The following is a 20,738-nucleotide window of genomic DNA, read 5'->3' on the forward strand; positions in this document are numbered from 1 at the left end:
CAGGAGGAAAAGTACTGTGGATTGTCTTTTTTACACAGAGAACCCCAAACTTCCATTTACATTAGTGTGGTCTACAGGCCTCTGAATCAGCCAGAAGTACTGGATAGAGATCTTGCTGAAAACATTGAAATGGTGGGAAGCAAGGGAGAAATGTTTGTTAGAAATTATCTGCCAGATGTGGATTGGAGCATACCTGCTGCAGAATCTGCAAGGAGTAGATTTTGGATGACTTTAAGTGGCTGTACTCAGGCAAATGGTGATGGAACCCATGAGGGGTAGAGCGCTACTGGATCTGGTACTCACAAATGGACAGTATCTCAAATGTCCAGGTAGGTGCCCATCTGGGCACCAGTGATCATTGGACAGTATGGTTAGATGTAACAGCCAAGAGGGAGGGAAGCTGCAAGAAGATCAAGGTCGTTGATATCAAAAATACATTTTGGTAAAATAGCAACATACTTAGGATGCTTGAAGGAGATAAGTGAACTGGAACAGTGAGCCAAATTAACAGGGGCTATAACAAAGGCGACAAACCTTTTTTTATGCAACAAAAATAGAGAAAAAGGAAACCAATATGATTTTTCAAAGTGGTGCCTGTGAAGAGGAAAAAGATCAGTATTTAAAAATGCATAGGAGCCCAAAAAATAGGAACACACAGGGAAGAATGTCTGAAGCTGAAGGAAACAAGGAAAGAAATCAGGACTGCAAAACAAGTGGAAGAAAAGATTGCCGAAGAGGTAAAGCATGGTAACAAATATTTTTCAGATATATCAAGGAAAGGAGGAAGAACAGTGGCATTAGATTGAAAGGAGACAAGGAGCAAGGTGTGGGGAAAGATGAAGAAATAGCAGAAACCTTAAACAAATGTCAGTTCACGTTTCACTAAGGAAGACCAGTGGAGAAGAGGAGTTACTGGCTCGCAAGAGTACAAATGAGTGGGTAGAAACATCCCCATTTACAGAAGAGTGTTTGGGATAAACTAACAAAACTGAAAATGGACAAGCCATGGGGCTGGATGTGAGAGATCCCAGGATACTTGGAGTTCTGAAAGTGCTGGCAGGTCCACTGAAGGACCTGTTCAATCGATTTCTTGGTGACAGCAATAATGTCGCAGAACTGGAGAAGGGTGGTTGTGGTCCTGCTTCGCTGAAAACGACAGGCTGGCTAGCCTTATGTCAGTGTGGGAAAATTAATGGTGAGACCGCTCAAGGAAGCAATAATGAATTATTTGCAATCCAATGGGTAACCTCTTTTCTGGGAGTGGTAATTCCCTTCAGGGCACACATCTAACTTATACTCTTTGGGGCTGCTCTGGCTAGCCCTCAACCCAGGTCCTAAGCACTATATCCCAGAGGATGCTTTTCATGGAGGGAGACTCTTGACTATGGCCCAGACAGTGGTGTATGATCTTGTGTGATAGCTGTGTCAACCCCTGGAGGGAGCTACTGTAAACAAAACAGGAAGGGTGTTACCTATAATCAGTAAAACTATTATAATATTTAAGAGTCCATTTTAAATATGTGCAGATAGTTGATTTTATCACAAGTAGGGTGTTTCACTCTGGGTAGGTGTCCTTTCCTTCAACTAATTGGTCAAGCTTCCCATGGTGATGTGCATTTAAAGCTCTCCCAGCAGCTTAACCAGGATTCCTATGTCAGGGGTCCCCTCCAGCATAGCAAAAATCCATCTACCTGATATTCATGTCTTCCTGAACATCTAGCCCTGAATCCTGATCCCATGTTGGAGGTCTGGATGGGGTTTCCATTATCTTATTTGATTCCCTTAGTTGTAAAAAAAAAAAAAGGTGACTCCTTGGGTTGAAAAGTTTGAGGTCGGGAACCTGCTGATCCAGCCAGGCTCCCAGTGAGGAGGGGTGGCCAAGAAACCTCATTACAAGAGATATATCTTCTACCAAAAAAAAACCCTTCCTAGACTGTTATGCTGTCACAGGTGCTTTCCACATTCATGGAAGAATGGGCTCATTCACTGATCTTCAGACCCTGCACTCTTGAGTAAAGCCAGCAGGCATGACCTTCCCCCAAATGAGCAGGGTTGAAACACTGTCCCCTATTTGCTTGAGTTCTTCCAGCCTTCAAGTGCCTCTCGCAGCCATTGCCTATCACAGGTGCTTACCCCATTCAGGGAGTGAACGGGCTCGCTGATCTTCAGTCAAGGAGTGCAAGAGCCAAACAGATTCAGGCCAAAAATAACTCTACTGAAACTAAATACCTAGGATCTACTGTTAGGTTGTGTACAGTGAATCCACCACCCCCTCCTAAAAGGGAAACTGAGGCAGGAAGGCCTCATCAGGGAGGGACATATTTTCATCTTTCCTGTTGTCTGCTCTGATCTGACTCTAGCTACACCTTAAAATGTTAAATGGCTGTATATAAAGGGCATGAGCAATTAATCCCAGCTCTCCTAGGTAGGAGGAGGGCAAAAGGGATGGATAGCTCCAGAGTGGTTTAAGTAATGGAATGGAATTAGGGATATTTAGTGGTGGACTGAAAGGTCTAGCCACAAATGGGTTACAGAATCTGAGACGACAAGGTTTTACTAGAGGAAGGTTCTATCAAGCAAATCTGAATTTTTTGATTGGGTGACTAGAGAATTGGATCAAGGAATTGGTTTACTTGATTTTCTGCAAGGCTTTTGATACAATCCCATATAGGTGGCTCATAAATAAAATGCGTAGCTTGGAAGTGGGTCCCAACGTGGTGGAATGGATTAGAAATTGGCTGGCTGACTGAGAGTAGTGGTAAATGGAAACCATTCTGAAGAATGGAGAGTGTTAAGTGGAGTTCCTTAAATATGTTTTGGGTCTGGTTCTGTTTAATATCTTTTGAGTGATATAGTGGAGGAATTCACAGGTAAAACTTCTTTTTGTGGATGAGACAAAAATCTGCAACATATGGACAAACCTGAAGGAGTAGAGAAAATGAGAAGTGACCTAGGTTTGGCAGTTGGAATACAATGCCAAGAAGCATAGTGCCATGCATTTTGCAGCATGGCAATCCAAAGGAGTTAGGGTGAAGACTGTGCACAAACTGGGAGAGAGACCTGGGCGTGTTGTCTGATATGGAGGTGGTGAAGCAATGTGACAAGGTGGTGGCTAAGGCCAGGGGGATACTGGGCTGCATCAAAAGTGGCATAACCAGTAGGAAAAAAGGGGTTGCCACTGTGCTTATCCTTGGTGAAACCTCACCTGGTTCAGATCTGGAAACCTAATCTCAAAGGATAAAGACAAAATGGAAGATGTCCAGAGGCAACCAAAATTGTGGGGGGGGGGGGGGGTCTGTACAGAAAGCCATATGAGATGAGACTGAAGGACCTTACTATGTGAACCCTGGAAGAGAGATGCAGGGGAGATGATACAGATCTTCAAATATCTGAAAGAAATTGATGCACAAAATTAAATATTTTCTGATTTGAAAAGCTGTAAAACTAGGAGTCATGATGTGAAACTCCAAGGGGGAAGACTCAAACAATTTTGTGAAAAATTTCTTCACAGAAAAGGTGGTGGATGCATGGAATGCCCTCTGGAAGAGGTGGTGAAGACAAGAACAAGAATTGCCATACTGGGTCAGACCAAGGGTCCATCAATCCCAATATCCTGTTTCCAACAGTGGCCAATCCAAGTCACAAGGACCTGGCAAGTACCCAAACATTAAATCTCAAGCTACTATTGCTTATTAATAGCAGTTAATGGAATTCAAAAGGGCATGTCAGGGGAAAAAGTATTACTTATACTTACCATTGAGAACCTGCAGTGCTATAAGACAGGAGCTGTTTGTTTATATCTCTAAATAAACCGCTTGCAACCTTATTCTGTGTGCTGCAGGGGTTGTCAGGCCTGACAGCATGGGGCAAACAGAGGATCCATGCTGGCTAGAGAATGGGGTTACTTTTCTATTACACACTTATATTTCTGCTCAGTGCAAGCCTGCATGGAGTGGCAGTTGCTATTACCCTAAACTCATGGGGCAGACTAGATGGACCATTTTGATCTTTACCTGCCATCATTCACTAGGTTACACAAAGTGAATTGATGTTAAATTGTACGGATGCACATGGTAGGATATATTTAGCAGTTCTTGTTAGTTCTCTTTGCTGGGTAGTGCATTTCAAAGCAGACCCCACCAATAACACCAAGGCACTCTGTCAAACTCTGGTACAAAGTTGTAGAAAGGCAGGGAGCGGGGGAGGAGTATAAAAATTACAAAATCCTCGAATTCCCCTCAGTCGCAGCAATAAAGTGGAAAGTGTATGGCACCATCAAAATCCTTCCAAACTGGGCAAAAAGGAGGTTAATTAGGGGGCAACTCTGAAAGAACTATAAGACTTCTATTGCCAAGATTACTCAAAGTATGCATGTGACAACGTTTCAAGCACTCCACAGATCTGACCTGTATGATAGGGTGGTGAGAAGGAAGCCATTCTCAAAGCCCACCTTGAATCCAGTTTGAAAGATGCAAAAAAAAAAAAAATCTGATCTGGATACTGTAGCCATGTTACAAAATTATTTTATGGTCTGAAAATAAGAGAACCTTTTTTTGGTCTGAACGCTGTGGTAGCTGTCAGCATATGAGGACATCTTTGAGTAGTTGCTGCTCTCTCTGGTGCTCATCCTTAGCATCTTAGCATTCCACCACCCTCTTAAAGATTTCCTCACTCCTTCCAGACATTCACATCATGACCCCTTGTCCTTGAACATCTATTGAAAATGTTTCCTCCTTGTATCTTATGGATTCAAATCAGACATTTGAATATAGACAACGGTTCCCTTCCCCCAAACAGCTTTCAAACTAAGAGGCCTTGCACTAAACTGCAAACAGTTTCACAAATGCAATGTTGTGGGAAAAAAAAGCAAATAGCTCATCCAATTGACTGAATTTTGAAATGACATGCTATTTTGCTTTCTCTCCCCCCCTCCCCCCCCTGCTTTCCCAAGTCTACATGGCTAATAGTTTATGGACTTTTCCTCCAAGAATGTCTACACCCTTTTTCAACTCAGCAATGCTAAGTGCTTTCACCACATCCAATGGTGGCAAATGCCATAGTTCAATATGAGTGAAAAAAAATCTCTTCCAATTTTATTTTAAACATGCTAACTGTTAAATTTCATGGAATATCCTATTTTGCAAAGAGTAAATAACCATTCTTTATTTACCTGTTCCATCCACTCAAAATTTTATAGGCCTCTATCATACCTCATCTGCTTGTCTTCCCCAGACAAGAGCATAAACTTCTTTAGTCTTATCTCATAGAAGAACTGTTCCATCCCCTTTATCATTTTGGTTGCTATTCACTAGAGATGTGAATCGTGTCCTCTATCGTCTTAACGATCGATTTCGGCTGGGAGGGGGAGGGAATCGTATTGTTGCCGTTTGGGGGGGTAAAATATCGTGAAAAATCGTAAAAACGTAAAATCGCAAAACCGGCACATTAAAACCCCCTAAACCCCCCCCCCCCCCCCAAATGACTTAAATAACCTTCGGGTCCAGTGGCGGTCCGGAACGGGCTCCTGCTACTGAATCTTGTTGTCTTCAGCCGGTGCCATTTTCCAAAATGGCGGCGGCCATAGACGAACACGATTGGACGGCAGGAGGTCCTTCCGGACCCCCGCTGGACTTTTGGCAAGTCTTGTGGGGGTCAGGAGGCCCCCCCCAAGCTGGCGAAAAGTTCCTGGAGGTCCAGCGGGGGTCAGGGAGCGATTTCCCGCCGCGAATCGTTTTCGTACGGAAAATGGCGCCGGCAGGAGATCGACTGCAGGAGGTCGTTCAGCGAGGCGCCGGAACCCTCGCTGAACGACCTCCTGCAGTCGATCTCCTGCCGGCGCCATTTTCCATACGAAAACGATTCGCGGCGGGAAATCGCTCCCTGACCCCCACAAGACTTGCCAAAAGTCCAGCGGGGGTCCGGAAGGACCTCCTGCCGTCCAATCGTGTTCGTCTATGGCCGCCGCCATTTTTCGGTGCCATTTTGGAAAATGGCGCCGGCTGAAGACGACAAGATTCAGTAGCAGGAGCCCGTTCCGGACCGCCGCTGGACCCGCAGGTTATTTAAGTCATTTGGGGGGGGGGGGTTCGGGAGGGTGGGGGATTTAATTTAAAGGGTCGGGGGTGGGTTTTAGGGGGTTTTAGTGTGCCGGCTCACGATTCTAACGATTTATAACGATAAATCGTTAGAATCTCTATTGTATTGTGTTCCATAATGGTTTAAGACGATATTAAAATTATCGGACGATAATTTTAATCGTCCTAAAACGATTCACATCCCTACTATTCACTGTTCCTTTCCTAGGTTGGCTATGTCCTTTTTTTTTTTTTTTTCTTTTTTTTTTTGTCGAGCATTGTATTCAATTATTTTCCAGTGAAAAAACATGGAGGTTTCATGTAAGCAGGCAACCTTTATAGCTGGGACCTTCCAGAAATTCTGCTCAACTGATTTCAGAATGTCTAAACTTTTTCTCAGATATTTTGGGGCATCTTCCTATAGAGATTTAAAGATTAGAATGATTTTAGTCTTTGAACAATTGGTAACCAATGTAAACTTTTTGATAATGGAAATGTACATATTCTTATTTGGAGGCCCCTAAAACTAAGCTGGCGGCTGAATTTTGCAATAACTGCAAAGCCTGCAGTCTAGCGTTAAAGTCCCATGTATAAAGAATTGTAGTAATCAGCTGTTGTCAACATGAGAGCCTGCACTATGAAGTAGATTTTCAAATAGCACGATTTGGCGTACTTTTGTTGGCGCATCAGGCGCAAACAAAAGCACGCTGGATTTTAGTAGATACGCGCGTAGCCGCGCAAATCCGGGATCGCCGCGCGCAAGGCTATCTATTCCGTATAGCCGGCGCGCGCTGAGCCGCGCAGCCTACCTCCATTCCCTCCCCTCACCTACCCCCCTTACTTTTGTCGGGATTTACGCCTCCCGGAGGGAGACGTAAATCCCCGCGGGCCGCTAGCGCGCCGGGATGCAACCTGGGGGCGGGTCCGGAGGGTGCAGCCACGCCCCCCTCGGAGAACCCCGGGACTTACGCGAGTCCCGGGGTCTGCGCGCGCTGGTAGGCCTATTGAACACCGGCGCGCAGGGCCCTGCTCGCCTAAATCTGGGCGGATTTAGGCAAGCAGGGCTCTGAAAATCCACCCCTATATGAAGATCATTCTGATAAAGTTTTTTTAAATGACAAAGCCGGCATAAGTTGAAATAGCCAGCAGATAATACTGAGCTTAGCTCAGGAATATAGGTCAACTGAGGATATATTTTAAAACCTAAATTACAAATATCTGCAAAAAATTAATCCCATTAATGGATAAACTGTTAATATTAAGCCTCAGTTTTCTTGATCGAAAGGGCCTCTTTTTTTTTTTTTTTTTAAACTTAAACTAGCACATTTTTCATCCAGTCACTTACAATGCACAAAGAATGAAATTTGCTGATGTACCACTAAAGTCATTGAGCACTGGGAAATATAGCTGGATATAGTGTCCCTGAAGGAGTGATGTATAGGAACTAGATTTGTGGAGAGGTACTAGGTCAACCTAGGGTGGCCTCTTCCACCAGACCTAGGTCCTGGAGTTTACCAACTTGCCCTCTCATGTTCCTTTGAGACTGAGGGCATCCTGGAGCCTCCACATCATCCCGCAAGAGTTGTGATTGCTGCTGCCATAACAGTTTCACTTGGGAAGACCAGTCATTCCTCAAGGTCTGTCAGAAGGTCCTTCAGTGGGCGCACAAATCCAGTTTGGCAGGTCATCTACCTGAACCATGGAGTTCATTTTCCATCATTACTGGTGGCCTCAGATGAAGACAGATATGAAGTAAAATGTAGAGTCCTACCTCACATGTGCCATGATCAAAAGTTCTTGAGCTCAACTTGGGAGGATTTACAGCCACTACCAATTCAAGGAACCCTGGACCCATTTGGCCACTGATTTTATCACTGACCTTCCCCTCTCAAGAGTAAACACCACTAAATGGATAGTGGATTGTTTTTTTCAAAGACGGCCCATTTCATACTTGTCCCCTGGACTTCCCTCAGTACCTGAGTTGGCCAACCTCTTCCAGCATTTCTTCCGTCTGCATGGGTTCCCTCTCCATATTACCTCAGACTGGGGAGTGGAATTTATGGCCCACTTCTGGAAAAGCCTGTACATGAAGTTTAGAATTAGCTTGGATTTCTAGTCTATTATTCCCCATAATGGCAAACAGTGCAAACAAATTGGACTCTCAATACCTTCCTAAAAGCCTACATAAACCAATGCCAGGACAACTGAGCATTGCTATGCCCATGGTTGGAGTTTTGCCACAATCATGTGAGCAGCTCATCTGGGTCCTCACCTTTTCATGTAGTATTTTGCCATCATCCTTGTATACCCAAGCCTGTTCTGGTGTCCATCACTTGTCTTGCAGCTAGCTTAATGTGGTGCAAATTCCAGGAGCTTTGGCAGAAAAATCACCATCTCCTGCAACAAGCAGCAGAATGTTCTAAAAGGCAGGCACACTCTGCCTGCACCACTGCTCCAACCTGGGTTTGGTTTAATAAAAACCTGCACCTTAAAATGCCTTCACTGAAGCTTGTCCCAAGATTTGTAGGACCATTTCCCATTGTGCGGCAAGTAACCTATAAACTCAGCTATCCGTATCCCTATGAATTCATGATATCTTCCACATTTCCCTGCTGAAACCAGCAATCTTAACTTGGCCATCCAGACCACCTCTCAAACCCACCAAAGTCATGGTGGACAAACACACTCAATATGAAGCGGAGGAGATTTTAGACACCTAGTGAGTCAGGAACCAAATCCAGTACCTTATTGCATGGAAGAATTCTGCACCTAAAGTGAACTCCTGGGAGCCAGGTTCAAACCTTTAAACCCTGTTACGGGACTTCCACAGACATTTCCCCAAAAAACCTAGGCCCAGAAGATTTGGGAGGGGACTTTGGAGGGGGGGGGGGTACCATTACATTTGGTGGCCCATGGGTCAGCCCCATGAACTACCATACTCCCTGGGCGGTGCTTGCCTCTTCCTGTGATGTGGATGCAGCCAGTGAGGGCTTGTCATCGAATGCATTGTCAAACCTGAACACCACCATCTCTGTGCTCCCTCATGAGATCCCCTTACATGTGTGCATGGTGTGCTCAGAGCTTTAAAGAACCCGCAGCAGGAATGGACTCTGCGGCACCCTCTGTCATCCTCTTTGTATATCAGGTTCTCCAGAATGCTAATATGATGCCTCAGCATTGGGTCTCCTGCATTTGCAATGTTACTCCTGTGTTCCTGCTTCCTGATTGTTCTGCATTCCTGTTCCTGCCTTGTGCTGCCTTCTCCTGCTTGTCTTGTCCAGCCTTGTCTTGCCTCATCCAGTGCCTTTGTATGTCTTCATTCTTGCCTGACCTCCTGATATTGATATTTTGCTTTGGACCTGACCATGTTTGCCTGCTGCCTGCCTCGACCCTTGTCCAGTTTCTGTAGCTCTAGCTTGCTGCCTTTCTTGACCCCCAGCATGCCCTCGCATTCTTGCTCTTTATTACCCTAGGGACCTGCCTAAGTCCTGCAGGCCACCAGAACACAAGTGCTCAACCTGACGGAGGTACGGCTGGTATAGGTGAAGCTACAGATACTCCTGCTTCATGGCACATTTGCCAGCATAGGCCTCGCAGGTTTGCCTATGAAGCTCTGGCATGTACAATGCACAAAGGGCTCACTCCCCTGTGCCCATTATCACAGGCATTTAATGGTGATTTGGAGGAACTGAAATACATCACGGTGAGCATGGAAGATGTAATAGGGAAGATTGATAAACTAAAAAGTTCTGAAAGAAAAAAAAAATGAAATTGCAGATCTATTACTAGTAACTTGAAACCTGTCATTAAAATAGTCTATTGTAAGTGAAGACTGGAGGGTGGCCAATGTAATACCAATCTTCAAACAGGGCTCCAATGTAATCCAGGAATTTATAGACTGAGCCTGACTTCCGTGCTAGGAAAAATCATAGAAACTATTCTAAAGAACAAATTGACATGGTTTAATGGGACACAGCCAACACTGATTTTCCCCAGGAAAGTCCTGCCTCACCAATCTACTACTTTTTATTTTAAGAGGTTAAACTTATGTATAATAGTGAGCCCATAGATAGTGTACTCTGATTTTCAGAAGGTGTTTGACAAAATCCTTCATGAGGCTCCTGAGAAAATTAGTGATGGGACAGGAGGCAATGTCTTATTGTGGATTGCGAACGGATTAAAAGATAGGAAACTGACAGTAGGACTTATTGGTCAGTTTTCTTAGTGGAGGAAGGTAAGCAGTGGAGTGCCCCAGGGACCTGTCCTGAGATTGGTGCTTTTTAATATATTTACAAATGATCTGGAAAAGGGAACAATGAGTGAGGTTATCAAATTTTCAGATGACAAAATTATTCTGAGTTAAATCAGAATGTGAGAAATGGCGGGAGGACCTTCCGAGACTGGGTCATCCAAATGGCAGATGAAATTTAATGTGGACAAGTACAAAGTGGTACATATAGGGAAAAGTAAGACAAACATTGTAGATATACAGTTAGGTTGTATGTTAGGAATTATTACCCATGAAAAAGATCTCTCATTGTGGACAATATTTTGCGGCAGTAGTCAAAAGGAATGGAGAATAAAAATGAATGCCATCTCTGGTGCTCCATGGAGATGCTGGTTGCTGCATCTCAGATTAGCTCTTCCCGGATCTGCCCCAGGCTATCCTCCTTCCTTTCTGTCTTGTGAAGCTGCTTCTATGCAGCCTAAAACTCGGGCACTGACCAAGAGTTATCAAAGCAGAGCCCTGTGTGCTCTTGCATACAAACCTCTGGTATCACACCCTAAAACCGCTGTGTGCGCTAGGCAATTGACTAGTATGCCTAATGGAAGCATGGCACCAATATCTCTCATTCTCTTCTTTTTTTTTTTTTTTTTTTCTAGGGCTGCAAAGAATCAAAAAGCACAAGCTGAAAGGAGTCCAAGTTCTGCAGCATGGACTGCAAAATCAAACCCCTGGGGAAAAGGTAAGAGAGGCACTGAAGAGGAGAGACTGGGAGCAAATGGAATGTACCATACTCAACCAGAGTGGTGGGGATTTTTGTCTTGCTATTTTTAGTCTAGCAGCTTCTTCCTGCACTTTGGCTTTCAGATCTGTCTGAAACAGTCTCTATTGGGGTTACAGTGCAATGATTCTAAATTTGCAACTACTTGGCGTGTTCTCCTCCTTCATATTCCCATCCAAACTCAGCTCAGCCATCAGACTAGGGCGGGAGGAGGCCCTCCAAACCATTGTCTTACTGGAAGCAGATTAATATGGACCTTAAATCTGGCTACTGGGTAACAGAGTGATGACTGCATCTCCTATTCTCAACCGATGTGGGATACAGATCTGAGTCAGGAACCAAATCCAGGTTCTCTCCACCTGACCGTGCACAGCAGGGCATCCCTAGGTACAGGCATATAGGGCTCAGCACACACTGCTTCATTTCCTACTCCAGCCTCTTCCCTCCTAGAGAACAGAAGGGGGAAGGGTTGAATTAGGGAGCTCTTCTGTATCGGAGAAGAGAAGCGGTGACCTTGGAGCAGACTAGAGAAAACGTGAACCACTGCTAGCCCCTCCCAGGCAGAGAGGGCCTGAAGCTAGAGCAGAGAATGTCTGCTCTCTAATCCAGCCCCCACGCATGCTGGCATGGACTTTTTTTGAATAGGGATTGGCGTGGACATAGCTCAGGAATTCTGTTGAAGAGGGGATTAAGCTGGGGGAGCTTGCAAGCACTAGGGATGAAGCTGACAGGGGGATAGGATGGATGGATAAAGCACCACAGGAGAGCTGGAAAGGGGAAAGAGTACCTGTGTGAGTAACACTTTTTTGGATTTTTATGGTAGTCAAAGGACACAGGCCCCAAAAGAAATTTTGGGGCCTATCTCCTTTTGCCACTTCCCTAATTTTTACAAGTCCCAAGGAGTGGATCCTTTCTATGGGGGAAAGGCTTAACCTATTAGGCCCAGGCAGTGAACAGGAATCCTCCCTGAAGTGTTACTGTTCCCTTTGGTGATAGTGCTGTATAAACAGGGCCGGTGCAAGGGGATTTGGCACCCTAGGTGAGCCTTTTCCCTTACGCCTCCCCCCCCCCCCAGTTGCACCGCCACCCCCTGGTCTCTGCCCCAACTCCTACCTCATTCTCTCATTCTCGATCACGCCCGCTGACTGTGTGGTTTTCTGGGTCGCGAGCAGGTTGGGCACTGCTTGCGTCCCGCCAAATCTCCACTCCTCTTTGCCACCGCTTGCAGCCCCATATGACTCGCACCCAGTGGCGCACCAAGGGTCTCCGGCGCCCAGGGCCAATGCATTTGTGTGCCTCTCCAGCATCCCCCCTGTAATCCTTCTTGTACTAATGCTTAAGGTCACAGAAAATCTGTGGTGTCTCTAGACAGAAGAATTTGGGGGAGCCAAAATGACATTTCTTCATCACACCCACCTCTATAGCAGGACCCCCAGGGACTTTTGCCCAGCTTGGGGGGGCCTCCTGACCCCCAAAAGACTTGCCAAAAGTCCAGCGGGAGTCCGGGAGCGACCTCTTGCACTCGGGCCGTATTGCAAAATGGCACCGGCCGTATTGCAAAATGGCAATACGGCCCAAGTGCAGGAAGTCGCTCCCGGACCCCCGCTGGACTTTTGGCAAGTCTTGTGGAGGTCAGGAGGCCCCCCCAAGCTGGCCAAAAGTCCCTGGGGGTCCAGCGGGGGTCCGGGAGCGATCTCCTGCGCTCATGACATCAGGGGACAAGAACCAAAATGGCGCCGGCGCTGCCTTTGCCATGTCAGGGCAAAGGTAGCGCCGGCGCCATTTCTATTAACGCAGCCGTGGCCTGAGAGTGGAAGATCACACCGGGACCCCCCCCCCCCCCCACTGGACCCCAGGTAATTTAAAACATTTTGGGGGGGTTCGGGAGGGTGGGGGATTTATTTTAAAGGGTCGGGGTGGAATTTAGGGTTGTTTTAGTGTGCCGGTTTTCCCTCCCTCCCCCGATTTACGATTTAAACGATTTTAAAAAAAAACAAAACCGCGACGATCAGATTCCCTCCCCCCCCCAGCCAAAATCGATCATTAAGATCGATCACATGATTCACATCTCTAAAGCCCTAAAACCTAAGATCTACAGACTTGCTTCTCATCAGGAGCAGCAGTAAAGTTACGCTGATATCTAATGTACATATGTTGCGGGTTTCATTTTTAAAATTAGGAGTTAGGTGCATAAGTCTTGGCCCTGCCCATTCCTCACCACTTTTCCTCCCTTATTCCTCATGTGCACAGGGGTACGTGTGTAGTGTGGGCATTTTTGTGCGAGCAACACTTTTTTTTTTTTTTATCAACCTGTAAAGATTTAAGGGGTAGATATGCTGAGCTTCTATTATTGTAGCATCTAAGGCACTGAATTATATTTCAATACATCCTAAGGGTCCACGGTATAGTACAAAATTCACATGATTTCAGCGTCCCCATCCAAAAGAGCTCACAGATGATGACTCGTGCAGAGTGCAAGCCTAGTGGACATGTTTTTGGACCTTTTCAGACATCCAAGACAATGCTGCCCAAGCATGCCTTGGACAAATTATAATTGGATTCATTCCTTACAATTCAGCTACAAAAGCAATGTAGATAGGAAACCTTTTGGCAGCCAAGCAGGAATTCTTCTTAACATTGTAGAAACTAAAACTTAGCTTCTGGAGGTTAAATCATTTGCTCAGTCACTTGAGTGGTGGGTGGAGAAGTGGAATTGAGGGTCTCCTGACTTGCACGTCTGGGCTAAAACCAGAGACCTTCATTTTCACTTTGTATTTTTATTTTTCCCAGGAATTTCAGTGTTTGTAACAAACATGGGGGGGAAAAAATCAGTGTAGAGAAATGTCATTTCTTTCCCACTGATTTTCTTCCATTTTTGTTTCTCTAATAAATGCTGATAAATTCCTAGGAAAGATAAAATACAAAGTGAAAACTAAGGTCCCTGACTGTCTCCGGCAAAGTTTCTTTGAATAAGATTCGGAAGCTAGAATGGCAGATACTTGCAAGGCTCATTTCTATTAACTAGTGCAGCCCTGCAGACACTTCTTTCTTTGGCTTTACTTTTTGCTTCTCTGCTAATGATCCCTCTGTGCCTGTATCATGTGCTCTGTAATTCTAAAGCTATCTTTTTTTTTTTTTTTTGGTCTCTACCACTGCAGCAGGGAGGCTATTCCATGCATTTGGCACGTTGGGGATATGTGTGTTGAACATTGTGTTGGTGATCTATTTACATTTGAATTTTAAAGATGGCTTCCTTCAAATAGGATTCATGTGTTCATTATACTTGAACCCTGTGCAACATTTTCAGAGTAGGCAGAGGGTGGATGACTCTGGCTTAAAACAAAAACATCTACTGAAATGGGAGGTTACTAATGTGTAATTTTTAGGCAAGGCAGGGAGAGATTTGTAGCCTAATTTTCCTCCATCTGTTTTAACACACATAACTTGGGTTAATTGTTTTTTTTTCCTCTAGGTACCATGTAGGAGTGTTTTCTGTATCTATGCTCCTGGAACAGTCTGTCGGGGGGAAAAGATTTTTCTCTGGATAATACAACTATCTTTTGAGCTCATTCTCCTGTCTCCCAGCAAGTCTCTTCGGTGATTTTTTTTTTTTTCCTGTAAAATTGGTACCCATGGTTTTATTTTTTGCTCCTCTTTGCTGCTATGAAAAACAGAGGGGGAGGTGCTGAAACTTTTTGTGAAAACTGCAGTTAAAAAAAAGTGATACAAATGATTGTGGTTTTTGATAATTACAGGCTGTGATACCTTTTTTTTTTTTTTTCTCCCCACCCCCATTGGAACAGTGTAACAGCTATCACAGCCTGCAAAGGACAGCACGGTCTCCAAAACAAATGCAACACTTTTGAGCAAGTTACTGCATGAAATACCGGCTCATCACCAGGAGTTTCCAAGCTTGCTTTGTTGTGTTTCTTGGTGGGACTATCCATTTTTTAACTCATTTTACATTATCTAGTAAAGGTTTACATTTCTAAACTTAATGGATATTTTAGAACACCATTTTAACTCTTAGGGTGGAGGGGTTGGTTGACTCTTCAGATTTTGATTATTAAATTTGTAGATCTATTTATAGAACTTAACATTTAAGACAACTTTTGCACATCTCTGGCAAATTCTGTACCTGTTTTATTCTTGTTCTGCAAATCTGTGTGTGAACAGTATAATAAAATAAATTCTTATAGCATGACTCAATCTGTTGCTGTTTTTTTTATTCTTCCCTAGTGGTGATTTATGCACTAAGATGAGTAGTGAAACTGCTGTAAAATCTATAGTAATATGCTTCAAACATTCAAACCACCCTAAGTTAAATATGCAAAATTAAGACTTGAGAACTGAAGCGATTATCACCAGACATACAGCATGGCTACACTCAAAATACATTTCCAGCATAATCAAACTCCCTGTAAAAGTTTCAGATTTTTAAATCCATTTTTTCCGCATTTGCTCATTTTGCAACCAGAAAGAAAACAGAGGCAAACAGCTAATCAGGCAGGCTGAAAAATTTTAAAAAATGCTTTATTTAAAGCAGAACCTATGCAGGATAAATGAATAAGGTGAAATGAGTGTGTTTTTTTTTTTTTTTAAATGGGGCTTACCCTGCTCACACAAAATGCATTAGCTGCCTTATTTTTACCTATGTATTATCCATTGTTGAACAGGTAAAAGCTGTTCTGGTGATTTCTATTCCCCTACAGAAAAGCTGGAAAACTGCAGTGAGCATGCTCTGGTTATGCTTGTGTAATCTTAAGGGCAAGAGGACAAAAACACCTGCCCACATTGCAATCTTATTTACATAATCTCTTAAACACTTATTCACCCTAGCTCCATAGGAATTGGTGAGGAAAAAGCATCTAAGGCCAACAAAGTACAGCAATACTAAAGTCTGACACAGCATATTTCACCTCAGTTTTCACAAAACTGTTAACTAAATATGTAATGTAGCAAAATGCTGAGCAGATTGCCACTAGAGGCTGCAATTTAATTACCCCTTAAAGGAACTATAAGGATTCCTTGTCAATTGAGAACTAATATGAAGTAGCTAAGATATCAGTGTTTTGGACTTAGGTTTGAAGATCCCTCAGGTTTTACCCAATTCTGTATACCTATGCTGGAGGTTCCTGTATGCCCTTGCAACTCCTAATGACCAGCTTATAAGAACTGATCAGGCATTCATCTACCCTCCCCCATTTCCTGTCTGTGTTATTCCTATATAAACAGCAATAATACTCAGTAATTATAGGTAAAAAGTGGTTTATTTTCTCTTAGCTATAAGATATTTCTTCTAGCAATAATAAAATAGATTACCATAATGGAAATAGAGAGCAGAATAGAATAGAGCTAAGCTGAGCTATGTACAATTGGTAGCAAATTACTTCCCTGAGAAAATTAGCTCTAGGAGGTGATCATTGCAGGTAGTATCTCTAGGCAAGTGAGGTAACTGCACAAGAACAGGAATTGAGGATACCAGCACTAGGAAGTGCTTCATGTGACTAGCCATGACTTCAGTTTTCAATGGCCAGTCTATCCTTAATTTCTTGTTTGTCTCCAACCTTTATACAGGCTGGGCATGTCGCTCTAGTCCTAACATTCTGCACTTCTCATGTTACAATTCTTCACACCACTGTCCCTGATCTACCAATCATATTGGTTGACATGCAAGATGTTGTCTTTTATGGTCTGGTATTTGGTCCGTTTCCCCCCCCCCCCCCCCCCCCCCCCCCATATCTCCCTTTGAGTTTAATTTTTTCTGACATTGTCATTTTTAACCTCTCTGGTACAATTCAGTTTACACTTTTTTTTTTTCCCCCAACTATGTATATGAGCATAGAAGTATAAACATGTTTTCATTCTCCTGCCTCCTTTGTTTACAGCATTGGAAAGTATTTTAAAAGTGATGCAGTGCCTGCATTATGTAGCACACTGTTTCCTGCCAAGCAGTTCACAAAACATGTCAAAGCAGCAGGAGAATCATTTCTAATTACTGTAAACATGCTCACAGCAGCTTCACACACAGACTGTCTTGCATTAACCATTTTAAAGCCAGCACTGGTATTAGTTTTCTTTGCGATGCAGTCACAGCTTAATCAGGAAGATCTCACTTTTCCAGACTTTGCATTAATGCTTTTATTTATCTGTGATCAAGCACTTTTGAAACATAGCCCTGTTCCTGTATCAGGCAATCTAACCCTTTAGGCCAGTGGTTCCCAACCCTGTCTGGGGAGCCTCCACCCAGTCAGGTTTTCAGGATATCCACTATGAATATACATAAGAGAAAAATCTGCATGTTACGGAGGCAGTGCATGCAAATGTTCTCTCATGCATATTCATTATGGATATCCTGAAAACTTGACTGGGGGGGGGGGGGCCTAGGACAGGGATGGGAACCACTGCTTTAGGCACTGTTTCTGTATGAGCTCTGTCTACCTCACATTCAGTATGACTTGCTTCTCATGAGACAATTGACATTTCAGTATACAGTGGGCTGACTTACAACTGACCCTCTGGAACCAATTGAGTTCGTAACTCAAGTTGGTTGTAAGTCAAGACTCATTTTTCCATAGGAAATAATGAGAGAACCCATGTGTTCCAAACCTCCCAAAAGCACCCCTTACCTAACCATTTCTATAATTTAAAAAAATGGTTGTATAAGGTCATTAATTACCAGAAACACCATTCCCTGTATGTACCCGGATAAGTCCAGACACCTGGGTTGTGACTCCGCACCGAGGAAGACCTGTCGGGTTCAGCTACATATAGCAAGGTGCCACCCACAGCCCCTCTGTCTTATTCTGTCTCCAGCAGATGGGGCAGCTGCAACCACAGCCTCTGGGATCCCTGGGTGTATTGTAATGGTTTAGCTAGTCAGGGATTTTGTGATAGTGGAAGTTGTGTTGTAAAAAAAAAAAATACTAAAGAAGGGAAAAAAAAAAACCCCAGAAGACAGACAGGTGGGAAAAGTGTTCCTCATCCTGGGAGCCTCCCAGGGGGGTTGAAAGGTTCTGAGGGGACCATCCCCCCTGGTTGAGGCCGCTGCTGAGGGTCGAGGACCCGGCCTTTGCTGGTAGCAGCGCCGGAGGTGACACCGGGGAGCCCGGTTCACTCACCCCCGCTGGAGCAGGAGAGTCAGGACCAGGGACCGCAGCGGCAAGTAGGAAAAAAAAATAAATAGAACTGTGTTCTTTTAGTTATTTTGACGGGCCACCTCTCCGTTCTTCGGTGTTCACGTCCCGGTAGTTTTTGTTTTTACTTTAGTTTTTAGTGTTTGGCAGGTACTCCGGCTGCACGGCAGATGCCGAGGGGGGGTCTGCCTGCCGCGCATGCGTTTGTTCAAATTGTGTCTCGGGTGGCGAGGGGCCGGTCTCGGCCGGCACAATCACTGCCGCGCGTCAGGAAAACCATGGAGGGGTCTGTAGAGCCGTTACCGCTCAGCGCGGGAATGGCGGCCATTTTGGGTGCCGTTACGGAAGCCACGCGAGCAGCTGCTGGTAATGGCAGCATGCCTCCCGCGCTTTCACCGCAGCAGCAGCCCCGATGGCTGATAGTTTAGGGGAGTCATCTTCTGGGTCGGAGGCCTTTTTTTTTTTTTTTTTTTTTTTTCCCCCTCTGATTTTGCGCTCCTGCTGCAAAAGGTGCTGAAGCACAAAATCTTCAGCTGGAAGGGGTCAAGTTCCCAGAAGAGGAAATCCAGGGATAGGTCCCAGAAAAACCCAGACCCGCCTAAGGAGAAGCGCCCTTTCCGGGGTGTCCCTCAGGACACGGACACAGACTCCACGTCGCCAGACGAGGCAGACTCGCCCGTAGGGCCCCTGGGGGGGCCGGGGCGAATGAAGAGGGGCCAGCCCAGCCTGGTGCTGACAAAGGAATGCCGGCGGTGGAGGGCGATGACCCGAAGGTGGTACGCTTGTTTAGGAGGGACGAGCTGGGCCCGCTCATTCCGGCCTTTATTCAGGAACTCGGGGTGGAGTCCAGGCCGGGGGCCAAAATGGATCCAGTGCTGTTGGAACTCTCGGGTCCGGCAGTGGCTTTCCCATTCCACTTCTCGGCATCAGACATACTATTCCGGGAATGGGATACTCCGGAGTTGGGACTGAAGGTGAGTAAGGCCATGGATAAGCTTTAACCACTACCAGAGGACGTGCTGGAGCTCCTACGCCTTCCCAGAGTGGACGCAGCGGTTTCAGCAGTAAAGAAGAGGTCTATTCCGGTCACTGGGGCCACAGCACTCAAGGACATACAGGACAGGAAGCTGGAGCTGCAACTTAAGAAGGTTTTTGAGGTGTCAGCCCTGGGGGTTCGCACAGCCATCTGTAGTAATTTTGCCCTGAGGGCGGGCCTGCGCTGGGCCCAGGTGCTTCAGGCCAATGGAGGTCTCTCCGAGGAGGAATCCACTCAGGCGAATCGTTTGGAGGTGGCGATTGCTTACAGCGCGGATGCCCTGTATGACCTGCTGCGTACTTCGGCCAGATCCACGATCTCGGTGGTTTCCGCGCGCAGTCTCCTTTGGCTAGGTAACTGGGCTGCGGATGGGTCTTCTAAGGCCCACCTTGGTTCGCTGCCATTTAAAGGAAAATTGTTATTTAGGAAGCAGTTGGATGACCTGATGCAGTCGCTCGGTGAAAATAAGGCATTTAAGCTGCCTGAGCACAGGCCCAGGTCTCGGTCCTCTTTCTCCAGTAGGTCCCGGTTCCGTGGGAACAGGAGGTCACGTCCTCAGAGGTCGTCAGGTTCCTCGTATCGTTCAGGCTCCTCCAGATCGTCCTCGTTGCCTCAGACCTTTCATGGCAAACGGTTTGGGAAGCAAGGTGGACCCTCGTCAGGCGCGGGGTCTAAGGCTTCCCAATGAAACTCAGTCGGTCATTCCTCTCCACAGCTCCCGCCAGTCGTGCCAAACGTAGGAGCCAGATTGGCACTTTCCTACGAGGAATGGACCAAAATAACGTCGGACCAGTGGGTCCTCAGTGTGATAAGTCAAGGTTACGCTTTAGATTTTGCACGGATTCCTACAGACAAGTTTCTAGTGTCACCGTGCAAATGCCCAGAAAGGCGGGTAGCAGTGAGGGACACTTTTCGGTGCCTGGAAGACTTGGGAGCGATATCCCCCATGCCCCCCGGGCAACATCGAGAGGGCCAGTACTCCATTTACTTCATTGTGCCCAAAAAAGATGGCACGTTCAGGCCAATCTTAGACTTGAAAGGGGTCAACAGATGTCTTCGCATTCCACACTTCAAAATGGAGACGATTCGGTTGGTGGTTGCCTCAGTTCGTCCAGGCGAATTCCTGGCTTCGTTGGATCTCACGGAAATGTACCTTTATATCAGCATTCAGCAGTCTTATCAGAGGTTCCTCAGGTTTTGCATTCTGGGCAGGCACTACCAGTTCAGAGCTCTTCCCTTCGGTCTCGCCACCGCTCCCCGCACATTTACAAAGGTGATGGTGGTGGTGGCTGCTCAGCTCCGGAGGGAGGGATTCCTGGTGCACCCCTACTTGGACGACTGGTTGATTCGTGCGAAGTCCGAAATACTGTTGGCAGGCGGTCGACAGGGTCCTACAGCTCTTGCGCTCTCTGGGTCGGGTGGTCAATCTCGCCAAGAGTCGTCTGGTCCCCACCTAGTCCTTAAGAGTATCTGGGGGCTCTATTCA

General features: G+C 45.5%; 1 protein-coding gene across 4 annotated transcripts in view; it reads left to right on the forward strand.

Moving 5' to 3' along the window:
- LOC115087675 overlaps window positions 1–15,284 on the forward strand; it is a 149,493-nt gene extending 134,209 nt beyond the window's left edge. For all 4 annotated transcript variants that reach the window (XM_029595130.1, XM_029595133.1, XM_029595131.1 and 1 more), the window contains 3 exons: window positions 10,959–11,041; window positions 14,553–14,677; window positions 14,884–15,284. In XM_029595130.1, the coding sequence (XP_029450990.1) occupies window positions 10,959–11,041; window positions 14,553–14,563 (94 nt within the window). In that variant the 3' untranslated portion in view covers window positions 14,564–14,677; window positions 14,884–15,284. The remainder of the gene's footprint in view (window positions 1–10,958; window positions 11,042–14,552; window positions 14,678–14,883) is intronic.
- Window positions 15,285–20,738: the final 5,454 nt, after the last annotated feature.

The sequence above is a fragment of the Rhinatrema bivittatum genome, chromosome 3, assembly GCF_901001135.1.
Source record: "Rhinatrema bivittatum chromosome 3, aRhiBiv1.1, whole genome shotgun sequence".
Classification (NCBI taxonomy): Eukaryota; Metazoa; Chordata; class Amphibia; order Gymnophiona; family Rhinatrematidae; genus Rhinatrema; species Rhinatrema bivittatum.